This window comes from Ovis aries, chromosome 3, assembly GCF_016772045.2.
Source record: "Ovis aries strain OAR_USU_Benz2616 breed Rambouillet chromosome 3, ARS-UI_Ramb_v3.0, whole genome shotgun sequence".
NCBI lineage: Eukaryota > Metazoa > Chordata > Mammalia > Artiodactyla > Bovidae > Ovis > Ovis aries.
The window spans coordinates 133,700,613-133,714,171 of NC_056056.1; the positions used below are offsets into that span (position 1 = coordinate 133,700,613).

Consider the following 13,559-nt stretch of genomic DNA (forward strand, 5'->3'; position numbering starts at 1 on the left):
TACTGAATTCTGAATCTCCTCTTTTCAGAGTAAACTGGAGAAACATTTTCCAAGCACGTGCACATGTCTGGAGCCATGGACTCAAAGGGATAAAATAGGCCTTCTGCCCTTGGAGCTCTCTGCAAGGGAATGGCTTCCTAGACTATCTGATTTTACACACTGTGGGCAGCACACCCCGAATTCAGCATCTGTGCTGTCATATAACATGTGGGTTAGGATCTTGTGTACTGCAGCTTGGCATCCCCTGTTCAAATCCCAGCCATGCTGTCTGCCATCTATGTAAACTTGGCGGGCTGTTCAATCTCTGTGTCTCAGCTCATTTTAAAAATGGGTAGCACAGTAGCATCTATCTCAAAGCATTTCTTGAAAGTTGATATATATAAAGCTCTTCCCTGGTGACTCAGTGGTAAAGAATCCACCGACCAATGCAGGAGATGTGGGTTTGATCCCTGGGTCAGGAAAAGCCTCTGGAGAAGGAAATGGCAACCTACTCCAGTCTTCCTGCCTGAGAAATCTCATGGACAGAGGAGCCTGGTGGGCTACACGGGGGTGCAAAAGAGTTGGACACAACTTCGCAACTAAACAACATGTAGACCAGTCCTGGTGCCTGGTCAGTTACTGATACATTATTATTAATTAGCTATTCTTACTCTGCTGCTGCTAAGTCACTTCAGTCTGTGTGACCGCATAGACGGCAGCCCACCAGGCTCCCCTGTCCCTGGGATTCTCCAGGCAAGAACACAGGAGCGGGTTGCCATTTCCTTCTCCAATGCATGAAAGTGAAAAGTGAAAGTGAAGTCACTCAGTCGTGTCTGACTCTGTGTGACCCCATAGACGGCAGCCCACCAGGCTCCCCTGTCCCTGGGATTCTCCAGGCAAGAACACTGGAGAGGGTTGCCTTTTCCTTTTCCAATGTATGAAAGTGAAAAGTGAAAGTGAAGTTGCTCAGTGGTGTAGGACTCTTCACGACCCCATGGACTGCAGCCTTCCAGGCTCCTCCGTCCATGGGATTTTCCAGGCAAGAGTATTGGAGTGGGGTGCCATTGCCTTCTCCGATTCTTACTCTAGCTTGCCATTATAATTACTCTCATTATTATTATTGATGTTATTACTATTGACATTACTGTTGTCCAGAAGCAATTTAAACCTCTCAGGCCAGCTTTCGTGACTCCCATCATGGTTCTCTCTTCCAAATCTACATCCATCTTTTCATACAGTCTAGTGTGAGTCCTGAACCACTCGTCAAGTCTCGCGGCCACTCCTTTGTTTTACAGAATGTATGACATAGCATCTGTTTGTTTATCTCATTCTCCATATGCTTTTGTGTGTGTGTGTGTGTGTGTGTTTGGCCATACATTGTGGCTTGTAGGATATTAGTTTCCGATCAGGGATTAAACCTGTGCTTTCAGCACTGGACCACCAGGGAATTCCCGCCATGTAGTTTTTTGACTGGTATTTACATGCCATCCATTTGCACCTGTTTTCTCTTGCTGATTCTGCCCTTGATCTGTTCCTGCTCTGGCCAACCTCTGAGGAAAAGCCAGAAAGCTAGAAAAGAACAAGCCTCTCCTTTCTGGTCCTTTCAGAGCACAAACCCACCCAACCCATCCTGTTCCATGATAGTTCCTACTTCTCTGACATTAATGCACCCCACATATAAAGTTTACATTTAATAAAAAGAACTTCTTTTAAGTTTTCACTTATTAAAGACAGCACTTGCTGAGCTCTGAAGTTTGGAGGGCAGATCTCAGAAATGGGCTGAAGAGCTCCTTCTGAGACTCAAGTGTGGGGAGCTGCACCTGCCAGTCTCCAGGAGAATGTGCTGAGCAGCTTCCACGGGCAAGGCAGGAATGGGAATTTCCCTATCTCTGTGACAGGAGGTTATGAAATCCTATCAAGAAGCAGCAGGTGGCAGATGTAGGGTCCCATTTTCCTAAGTCTCAAACTCTCAAAGAGAGATTTTGCCTGATAACAAGATTACCACACGAGTGATCTTGCGTGTGCAGCAACTTTGAGAGCCATCCTGGGAGCTAGGCGTGTAGTGTTTATCATACTGTTGAGGCTCGTAAATATCTTGTATGGCTGCAGGCGAGCCAAACCTTGGAAAGGCGCTGCATCTCGCTGACTCTAGGGCCAAGCCCAGCTGGCTGCCTGTATATAAGGGGAAGTCTCTGTGCTCCAGGTAGAGGAGTGTTAGCTTCTTTCCTTTCTCTGGACGTGGCTCCTTCTCTCTCCACGTCAACATGAGTCGACACTTTAGCTCCAGGTCCGGGTACCGTTGTGGTGGTGGAGGAGGGGGCTTCAGCTCTGGCTCTGCAGGGGTGGTCAGCTACCAGCGCAGGTCCACCAGCAGCTCTGTGCGCCGCAGCGGGGGAGGCGGTGGGAGATTTTCTGGTGGAGTGTGTGGCGGTGGTGCTGGTGGTGGTTTTGGAAGCCGAAGTCTCATTAACCTTGGTGGCAGCAAAAGCATCTCTATTAGTGTGGCTGGAGGAGGTGGACGTGGCGGTTTCGGTGGTGGTTATGGCGGCGGTTATGGCGGTGGTGGCTTTGGGGGCGGCGGTTTCGGTGGTGGTGGCTTTGGGGGAGGCGGTTTTGGAGGTGGTGGCATTGGGGGTGGCTTTGGGGGTGGTGGTTTTGGCGGAGGTGGTTTTGGTGGGGGCGGTTTTCCTGTCTGCCCTGGTGGCATACAGGAAGTTACCATCAACCAGAGCCTTCTGCAACCCCTCAATGTGGAAATTGATCCTGAGATCCAAAAAATAAAGAGTCAAGAAAGGGAGCAGATCAAGTCCCTCAACAATCGGTTTGCCTCCTTCATTGACAAGGTGAGTCTATCGGTTCAGTGCACCCGGAGAGCTGCTCCTGTTCCATGGGGGATTGGCCCCCCCAGGGGTGTTTTGAGTTTGAGCCTCAGGTTTCTGTGGTTGGATGGTTAAAAGGATAGTTTGTGGAGTTGTCCTCAGGAGATATATTACAAGTATGTTTGCAATGATGCTGATGACTAACTTCTCTCTTGGACAAAAAGGTCTGTAGTCCACATAAAGGAAGGTCAATTTGACCTCACCATGAAGTGCTTTTTTCTCTTTTTTAAAAATTCAACTCCTGAGCTGAATTTGGCTTCATAGATGTTGAATAAAAATAATAGAAATGAGGTTAATTCAACCTTCTAGGATGCAAACCAGAACTCTGTAAAGGCCTTCCTAACCATAAAAAGGGACTTACTTGAGTATAAACAGAGCACATGGTGATATTGTAGCCAGAAGTGTGCAGTAAGTCAAGGTCAAGCATTTCTTGCTGTCGGAAGAGGAGAATGGCACCTTGAGAGTTTTCCACTGATACTGGACCAGGGTGGAGAACTTTTTGTGCTTGTATTTCCGAGTATCTGCTCTAGAAAAGAATGTAAATTATTTTTCACTTGATCATCAATAATGTCAACACAATAGATTTGGAATTCACTTTTTGGATTTTCCCAACATACTTTTGAACTATGTTTACTCAAGGAAAGCAAAACAATTTTTATGGTACGCTACCTAAAATAAAAAAGAAAAAAGGAAGGTAAATCTCTTAAATATCAAGTATCTGTTTCAAAATATAATTGCAGTAATTTTATATGCACTTTGCTATTTGGATAGCTACCCCCTTCCAAAGTTCCAATGGAAACTTTTAATTGCCGTTTCCAATCTCATAGAAACTGGGGCTTCTCTGAGTTCACAGTGAGTTGGGTTTTGTTATGAAAATGATGCTAACTTGATCATCTTCTTCCTACTTTTTTCCTCTTCCATGGCCAGGAAAATAGGCATTGAAGTTCTTTCCCAAGTGGCTGGGCCTGGCTATGTGGTAGGCCTCGGTAACTCAGTGGTCATAGGACTCATTTCTGTACCAGTGGGTAATGGGGTCTTGTGTTCTTAGGTGAGATTCCTGGAGCAGCAGAACCAGGTGCTACAAACAAAATGGGAACTGCTGCAGCAGATAAACACCTCCACCAGGACCTACAGCTTAGAGCCCTTCTTTGAGGCATACATCAGCAATCTTAGGAGGAATGTGGACCAACTGAAGAGCGACCGATCTCGGCTGGATTCAGAGTTGAAGAACATGCAAGATCTGGTGGAAGATTACAGGAGCAAGTAAGGATTACTGGCTGGGCTACTCTTGGCTTTTGTTCTAAAATATTTCCAGAAGGTAGCAAGCTAAAACTATGAACAGCATGTAACAATACCTTTACATAGATTAGAGGAAAGTCAATTTGGCATTTTCAGAAATCTTAGTTTTCTCAGACGCTGGTAATAGTTCAGTGGTTTTATTGCTTAGAAAGTAAGATGTCTTAGGCTGGTTATGACAGGCGAGGACAATGACAGGCAATGTTACTTTTAGTCTAGAAAGCTAAACGTTGGGTCTCGCCTCCCCGAATCTCCTCCTCACTTCTGATTTCCTTGCAGGTACGAGGATGAGATCAACAAGAGGACAAATGCAGAGAATGAGTTTGTGGGCATCAAGAAGGTGAGACAATTCTGTAGGATGCCTATTACATTTGAAATAGGTAAGAGTGGAGGATGTTCAATATCTAAGCAGAAAGAGGTCGTAATGTGGAGAATCATGTAGTGGGCCTGAGGAACAGCCGAGGTGGAGATTCCCCCGGCCCAATATTATCACAGACCTGGACTTGCCCAGACACTCTGCTTCTCTAGATCCCTCAGGACTTCCTGGAGTGAGGAGGCAGTTCTTAGCAAGTCAGACAAGATCGCTTGTGATACCAAGGGGGTGGGGCAGTCTAGGGATTAAGAAGTGAAGAAGACCTCTTGGAAAATCCCCTCCTAGCAGGTGAGAGGGACTCGCCCTGAAAAGATTCTGACTTCATGATGTTCATGGTTCTTCCAGGATGTGGACGCTGCTTACATCACCAAGGTGGACCTTCAAGCCAAATTTGACAACTTACTTCAGGAAATTGATTTCTTCAAAACACTCTTCCAAGCAGTAAGTTCTCTAGTTTCAACCAGGTTTACCAAAATGGAGAGCCTTTAAACCCAAACCCACTTCTATTCAGAAGAACAGAGATATACCTTTCTTCTCCTGAAACCCTCTCCCTGTCCCAAGTTGTTCTTTAGTTTTAACATGGTAAGTCACTGAACTGTTATGCTTCGCAGGAGCTCTCTCAGATGCAGACTCATATCAGCGATACCAATGTTATCCTTTCCATGGACAACAACCGCAATTTGGACCTGAATAGCATCATTGATGAAGTCAAAAACCAATATGAAGAGATTGCCCAGAGGAGCAAGGCTGAGGCTGAGGCCCTGTACCAGACCAAGGTGAATGGGCCGATGCCTGTTCAGTTTTCCTAAAGTGTCTTCTCTTGCTATCGTGACTTTTCTCTTACATTTGTGTACATGAGCCATGGTGCACTCTGCCACCTCTGAACGACTTTATCTACCATATTTAGTATGAAGAGCTCCAGATCACTGCTGGGCAACATGGAGACAGCTTGAAAAACACAAAGATGGAGATTTCTGAGTTGAATCGGGTGATCCAAAGACTTAGATCTGAGATCGACAGTGTCAAGAAGCAGGTACTTGCTTCCTCCTTCAACTACTCAATTATATGGAATGGGTTGGGATGTCCAGGTTATTGGAAGATGTGTTCTTAATTTTGAGGCTTACAATCCATATGAAGGTTGTCTTGTTATCCCTAGTTCTTTGGTAACTATGGTTTCTAGAGTTTGGCCATGATGCTAGGTTCTCCTTGGGGAAACTTATGAAAATGACCTAGTAAAGAAATAGATATAGTGGTCATGAGAGGTCTAGCCCATGGCCCAAAGTGAGACTTCAAAGATGGTGAGGAAAGGAAACCAGGAGAGTAGGCATCTGGAAGAACGTCAGGTCTGTAGGCGGTGAAAGAGTCTTAACTTAGGGCCCAGAGAGGCTGCTGTATCACCTTTATTTAAGGAAGTTGACACAGTGATGTATTATCTCAAGACAGGTGAATGCAGGTCCTGTAACTCTCTGGGAGCCAGAGTACTGGCCTCACAAGGGTGGAGAGATCAATCGGAGACAGAAAGGCCAAGATGGAATTAGGGATTCAGAGAGTGTATAATATGCTGGGTTCTCCTTTTCCAGATCTCTTCACTGCAACAGGCCATTAGTGATGCTGAGCAACGTGGTGAGAACGCCATTAAGGATGCCCAGAACAAGCTGAACGAGCTGGAGGACGCCCTGCAGAAGGCCAAGGAGGACATGGCCCGCCTGCTGCGCGACTACCAGGAACTGATGAACACCAAGCTGGCCCTGGATGTGGAGATTGCCACCTATAGAACCCTCCTGGAAGGAGAGGAAAGCAGGTGAAGAAGGGACCCTGGGCAGTTGGCCACTTCCTATGTGCTTCCTCCCTTGGACACTGGTTGCTGTTGAAGATGCAATCACGTGACTGCAACTTGTCCTGGGTATGGGGAAAGGAAAAGCACACAGCACAGGAGGAAACGCTTGGTTTCACTTTGGGAGCCAGAGTCCTAAGCTCTTTTTGTTTTTTGTGTTTTGAAGGCTGTTGCCTCTCTCTGAACTCTTTGAGAGAGAGCAATTTATTCTTCACCTGAGTGTGTGTGTGTTGGTCGCTCAGTCGTGTCCAACTCTTTGCAACCCCATGGATTGGGGCCCACCAGGCTCCTCTGTCCATGGGATTTTCTAGGCAAGAGTATTGAAGTGGGTTGCCATTTCCTTCTCCAAGGGATCTTCCTGACCCAGGGATCGAACCTGGGTCTCCCACATTTCAGGCAGACTCTTTACTGTCTGAGCCACACCTGGGCTGGCTCAGATGTCATCTGACCTAAAGCCAGTGCCTTTGTGATGTGGTGGGCATATTTACCTTGTCTAAGTTACATGGAGGTTTTGCCCTGTTAGTACTGATGCTGAGAAAAATGACCGAGTTCGGGAGGCCAGAGGGAATGGGATTAGGTTTCAGATGAAGCAGCCTGGGGGACTCCCAGGTGGGAAGACTCTTTACAGATGGCTGAGAGGGCCTGGGGAGGCAGTCTGTGAAGCTGGCATCATGAGTATTATGCTTTTCTTTCTCCTTCAGGATGTCTGGAGAGTGTGTCCCGAACGTGAGTGTGTGTAAGTACAAACTGATTTCTCAGGGCTTCTTCTCGGGTGCAGGTTTTGCTGGTCTTGCTGGGTTGGAAAGGGAGTTGGGGTTGATGATAGCCGAATGTTCTCTTGCAGCTGTGAGCACCAGTCACACCAGCATCAGTGGCGGCGGTGGCCGAGGAGGCGGTGGTTTTAGCTCCGGTGGCGGCGGCTACAGTTCTGGAGGCGGCGGCGGCGGCGGCTATGGCTCTGGAGGTGGCGGCGGCTACGGCTCTGGAGGTGGCAGCAGCTACGGCTCCAGAGGTGGCGGCAGCTACAGCTCTGGAGGCGGCAGCAGTGGGAGCCGGAGAGGCGGCTCTGGAGGCGGCGGTGGCGGCTCTGGAGGCAGCTTCAGCTCCTCGGGAGGTCGGGCATCCAGCACCAAGACCTCCGGTGGCAGTTCCAGCGTGAAGTTTGTTTCCACCAGCTATTCCAGAGGGACCAGATAAAGAGGTCCTCTCTCCTCCATTAGCTTTCTCTCTCCATCACTACCAAATATGCTTCCGAGTGTCCCAGCCTTACTGGAGGAAGAAAAGCTATGGTTACACTGGTTCATCCTATTCCCTAGCTCTGTCCTTTCTGCTCTGATTTCCAAAGAAAATTTTTAAATCAGTGACAATCTCAGTCCCTCAGCTAGGACCCTGCTCTGTACTCTGCCCAAGAAACACTTCAACAATCACTGCTACACACATTACATTTCAAAGCACCTCCTTAAGTCAGCCAGAGGAGAGCTGGTCAGACCCACGGCTTCTTTGCCATGGACAGAGCACAAGCTCTGGACAGCTCCCTGGTGTCCTAACTTGCACAGCAAGCTCCGTGCTGCTTTGGTTTTGCACATAATGTGTAAGCCAGTTGTCTTTTGTGGAGAGGTCTTCAACTCCCCGTTTCCTGTGTTGCTGCAATAAACTGCATTTGAAATTCTCTCTGTGTCTCCATCTCCTTTGTTCACAGCACTGTCCATCCTGGATGGGTGTTCTGTGGGGAGAAGACGACCCTGGAGCCCTATGGTGTGTGTGTTGGGGGGAGGGCGGGGTTGGGGCACATGAACATGAGCAAGGTGGGGACGCTGGTCAGACAACATTTAAATTTAAACATTCAACATTTAACTAGAATGAACTCTTGTGCAGAGGGTGAAGGTGTCATGAGAAATAGAGAGACTAGGGTAGCAGGTTTTACTCATCGGAGAGGGCTTACTTGAACAGGGCAGTGAACCAAGCAGGGTGGGAAAGAGGAATCCGGCATTGAAAAGAGGGGGAGAGTATTATTGGAAAAGCAATTGTTTATGTGGAATAGCCAGTGATGATGTTATCAAAGAAAACTTGGGGCCACTTGCCCTTGTGCAGTAAAGCCCAGGTACTGACACCAGATTATGATGAAGGAAAGTACAGTGTTTATGGTGGGTGCCAAACAAGGAGTCTGGGCAGCTAATGCTCACAAGGCCCAGACTCTCTGATGGCTTTCTGGGAAAGGTTTTTTTTTTCCCAGGAAAAGGAAGGATTTATCACTTGCAGCAAGTAAGGAGAATATCAGAGATGTTTCCCAAAGCAGTGTCTCCCTCAACAGAAAAACTGGGAAAGTTTCAGAGTTTCTTAAATTAATTTATTTTTAATTGAAGGATAATTGCTTTACAATGTTGTTTTGGTTTCTGCCATACATCAACATGTATCAACCATAGGTATACATATGTCCCCTCCCTCTTAAATCTCCGTCCTACCTCTTCCCACCCCTTAGGTTGTCACAGAGCCCTGGTTTGAGTTCTCAGGGAAAGGTTCTTAAAGACAGTTTGAGGGAGAGGGTTGCAGGGCATGTGATCAGCTTGTGGACGTTCTTCTGGTTGGTTGGTGGTGACGTGATTGGGAGACAACATCATTAACCTTCTGGTTCCAACTGATGTGGGATCGCCATGCTTGTGGTCAGCACATAGTCAAACTTCCACATGGTGGGGATTTCAGTATTTGTAGAACAGTTCAAAGTCTACGACTCGGAGTATTATCTACAGTCTTTGAGGAAGAACTAAAGGTCCTTGACTTTATTTAATGGATGAACTAGTCTTATTTTCTCTTGCTGGACTGTTTTCTTTGTTTCTGCGTTTTCTCACTTCTCGAATTAAACTGATTTTTAGAACCTGGGGAAGGGCTAGCAGGCTAGCCTAGGAAGAGGCTAAAGGTTTTCTGCAAACAAGAGGTAGGCTGAGGACCTAGGGGAGGGTTCTGTCATGGGAAGGCCCCCCCCGCCCCACTAGAGTCCCGCTTGGCTACAATGAGAGGAGTGTGAGTAACATGGGGTCCACAGCTGCTATAGTCAGAGTACAGACTTAGGTATAGGGAGTTCAAGAACCAAGAGTGAGAATGGAGAGCTAGACATTCATTTCCTCTCTCTTTTAGGCCACCATTCAAAGTTCTGCTTAATGTAAGAAGTTCGCTTGTGGATATATAGCCCACACTGCTAAAGTAATACAATGGGATAGCGTAGTGGCCAGAAGCATGAATGTTTGGAATCAGGTATTCTTGGGTGTGAACCACCACCATTAACGAACTCCATGATAATGTGTAACTTACAGACCTTGCTACACCTCAGTTTTATTATCTCTTAAATGGAGGTAATAATGCCTTCCTCATGGAAATTACTGTGAGAACTGAATGAGATGATGAATGAACATGGCTTAGCATGTAATAAGCCCTCAGTGAGTTTTAATGATAATGGTGGTGATGGTGATGATGGTGATTATCTGGTTGTTGTATCCTTGCTTATTGGCCTCCACATAACTCCGTAGATGTTTGTTCTAAGGAATATCAGCTTCCTAGCAAAAGCTGAAAAAAAAAAAAGAAACCATGAAAAATTCTGTCAGTTTTCTGAGGATCAACTTTCTTAGGTTCCTGTTAGGAAACATGTTTCTAGCTCCAGTGTTAGCGAGGGCTGAAGGGACTAAAGAGGGCATAGATCAACATGAGTATCATTTAAGTATCTGCCAGTGAATCTATCCCTTCTTCCTGATCACCTCTTCATCAGAGCTGCTTCCTGTCTGACTGATGTGAGAATCTGGAAGGCTTTATGATGGACAGAAAGAACAAAGAACTTTGATTCAGAGAACCTGGGTTTAATCCACTGTGGTATTTATGGGGCAGACAAAGGGAGATAATCCACAGCTTACTGGACAGGTGGATCCCTGGACAAGTCACTTGATCATTCTGAGCCTCAGGAGTCTTGTAGATGAAGTGGGGGTGAGGACATTTGCCTCTAGACATCAGGAGGATAAGATATGCAATGTAGAGATGCCTTGCGAACTGTGAGCTTGTCAAACAGTATTTAAATGAAATTAAAAGGGGGTGACGAATGAGTAGGAGGACATGGTTGGTTGTCAGGGCCACCCAGGGGAGAAGCATCTTGACAAGGTCACTGTGACACGGTGATAGCTTGCAGGGACAAAACATTGGTTTTGTTAGTGAACCCAAGCTGAATCTACTTCTGAGGCCTAGTATTTATAGGCCAAACATATAAGAGAGGGAGACATGAACCAAGATATCTGTGTATTAGCTTGTGGGAAACCTGTATTTTCAGTGGCTGAAATACCAGAGCCACCCCACCCTGTTATCAAGATGCCTGGGAAACTAAATTAGTCACAAGGGGTAGCTTGGTACTTGTGGATTTAGAACAATGGGAGTTGGAAGGCCTTGAGGGAGCTGGCTTCCTCTCCTCCATGGGAGAACAGACCTCTGAAATTATCAGACCTCTGGGGACACTGTTGAATGAATAGTGATGTATTCTGGCACTCTGGCACGCACTTCCTAATCTCTTTCTAAGTTACAAGTTTCTTTAGTCATACGTCAGTATTGGGAATACCCTTGCTTGTTTCTTTCGAACCTAGATTTTCTTGGTAAGGTCAGACATGAAACAGAAACCACTACAATTTATAGTGAAACTTATCAAAACTTGTAAGGTCACAGGACTATAGGAAATCTCTGTGTTAGTATATAATAAAGAACTAGATTAGATGGTTTGATGGCATCACTGACCTGATGGACCTGAGTTTGAGCAAGCTCCAGGAGCTGGTAATGGACAGGGAAGAAAGGCATGCTGCAGTCCATAGGGCTGCAAAGAGTCGAACATGACTAAGCAAATGAACTGAACTGAACTCAAAGAACTAAAATGAGTATGATCAAGCCCCCAAATGCATTAGTACTAGAAGGACAGCAAAGGAAAAATCTAGATTCTGATCAGTTCAACAAATAGTTCCTGCACACATACTGTATGTCAGGGACAAGTCAAACATTGGAAATACTCTGATGAGTGAGACATGGTTCTTGCCCTCAAAGGCTTGGGTGATAAGAAGTGCGCCAACGTGTCATTATGATGCACGCAACCCACGCAATGATAGAAACACACACCAGGTATGGAAATGGTATATACAGAAGTGAGAGTGATAACAAGTGATGCCTGGCAGGGTTTCAGAGGGTAAATAGGAGTTTTTCAGGCAGACAAGGAAGGTCAAGACAGACAATGACATTTAAGGTAGAGGACACTCCAGGCAGAAGGAGTATAAGCAAAGACAAAGACAAGAAAGAGTGAAATTGCGTGAAATAATTGAACATCTGAAGGATCATAAGATTACTGACAGTAAATGAAGGTGAAGAGTTAGATTCAGGCAAGAAAGGCCTTGTACTCATTCAATGGAGTCTAAGATCTAGATGGTGGGGTCAGAAGTTCTCAGATGGGGTTTTGGGATCTACTGGCTTATTACAACCTACTAAGGGAGGAAAAGGGGTTACATTATGCTACTTGTAAGAATTGAGCATGAACCACAATTTATCATGTACTTGAGTATTTTTGTTGTTCAGTTGCTAAATTGTGTCAGACTCTTTGTGACCCCATGAGCTGCAGCACGCCAGGTTTCCTGAGACCGTCAATATCTCCTGGAGTTTGCTCAAACATGTCCATTGAGTCAGTGATGTCAGCCACCCAAATCGTCCTCTGTTGTCCCCTTCTCCTTCTGTCCTCAATCTTTCCGAGCATCAGGGTCTTTTCCAATGATTGGTCTCTTCACATCAGGTAGCCAAAATATTGGAGCTTCAGGTTCAGCATCAGTCCTTCCAATGAATATTCAAGGTTGATTTCATGAGTTTACCCTAAGAAATTTGGTTTGCCAATGGATGATCTACTTGTGGAAGTGTCATTTTTTTAAAGATATTTTTTTGGGGAGAAGCTGTGACAGATAGGGAAGAGACAGTAAAGGGATTTCATGATTGAGTGACATGGTGAGGTTGGTGTTTTAGAGGGATCGCTCAGACCAGATTGAATGAGTGTGACTGATAGTTGCTCAGTTGTGTCCGATTCTTTGCAAACCCATCGATTATAGCCTTCAGACTCCTCTATCCATGGAATTCTCCAGGCAAGAATACTGGAGTGGGTTGCCATTTCCTTCTCCACAGACCCAATTGGAGGCACCCATGTTGAAGGTAGGAAGACTTGTTGGAGGATTATTCCAAAGGTGCAGGCAAAAGACAATGAAGGCTTGCATCTCAGCTCAAATCCTTAGAGGTGGCAGAGCGGCCAGAAATGAGGATGAGGATCTGCATTCCAGAGGTGGTTAGGAATTGAATCATCAGGGCTTGGTGATGGATTGGATATGGGTTGGGGAGGTGGGTGAGGCAAAGGGAGGAGTAGAGGGTGGTTCCATGTTCCTGGTTTGGATAATAACAGAGAATACAGCAAGACGGCAGGTGGGGAGAAATGCTGAGTTACTTCTTTTGAGGTGTCTCCACTCTATCCATGTAATTATTGGGACTAGGGGTATAAACTGAAGTCATCAAAATTTGAAAGAGTACACCATCAGATAACTCAGAAGAAGGAATAGAGCGAGAACTGCAGAGAACTTCCAGGAGGAAAGCCAAAAACACATGGGAGAAATGGGCTAAATGAGAAAACTTAAAGACCACAAAACCAGTCACAATTCCTCAGGAGTTATTCAGCCAAGATACCGAGGTCCCCTGGTTTTAGTGATAACGTCTCAAAATCTTAGACTCCTTATTTCATCGCTGGGTAGGTCCAGTATGGATTTGATGCTCACAGCTAATTCAAGTAATAATATTCAGGAGGGAAACCTCCTAATACAACTGTGTGATAAAAAGTCTTCTATCTTCCATCACCAAGATCCTTTTCTATGTGGCAACCATAGTTCCTTGCGTACCCATGCACACACAAGCAAACATGTATATATGTATTTATCCTCCTTTCTCATATGTCCTGTGGAATCTGTTCATATGCCACATCTTATGACCCAGTTTCAGCATTTTGCCCTTACCTAGAGATAACTGCACACACCTCCTCTCCCTGGGTCTGGATACACGTATCATGGCTCCTGGTGTTTCAGGTGGAAGAACAGAGTCCTTCCCTCTGCCCATTGGCTGATGGAGCCTTGGGGTTTCCCTTGGGCTATTATTCTTCCTTGAATGG

At 45.9% G+C, this 13,559-nt stretch overlaps 1 protein-coding gene across 1 annotated transcript; it reads left to right on the forward strand.

Moving 5' to 3' along the window:
* Positions 1–2,200: 2,200 nt before the first annotated feature.
* Positions 2,201–8,030, forward strand: KRT1 (keratin 1). The gene is made up of 9 exons (XM_015094647.4): positions 2,201–2,822; positions 3,907–4,121; positions 4,434–4,494; positions 4,873–4,968; positions 5,139–5,303; positions 5,435–5,560; positions 6,108–6,328; positions 7,063–7,097; positions 7,206–8,030. The coding sequence occupies exons 1-9, from the start codon at positions 2,244–2,246 to the stop codon at positions 7,556–7,558; spliced, it is 1,851 nt and encodes a 616-aa protein (XP_014950133.2). The 5' UTR covers positions 2,201–2,243; the 3' UTR covers positions 7,559–8,030.
* Positions 8,031–13,559: the final 5,529 nt, after the last annotated feature.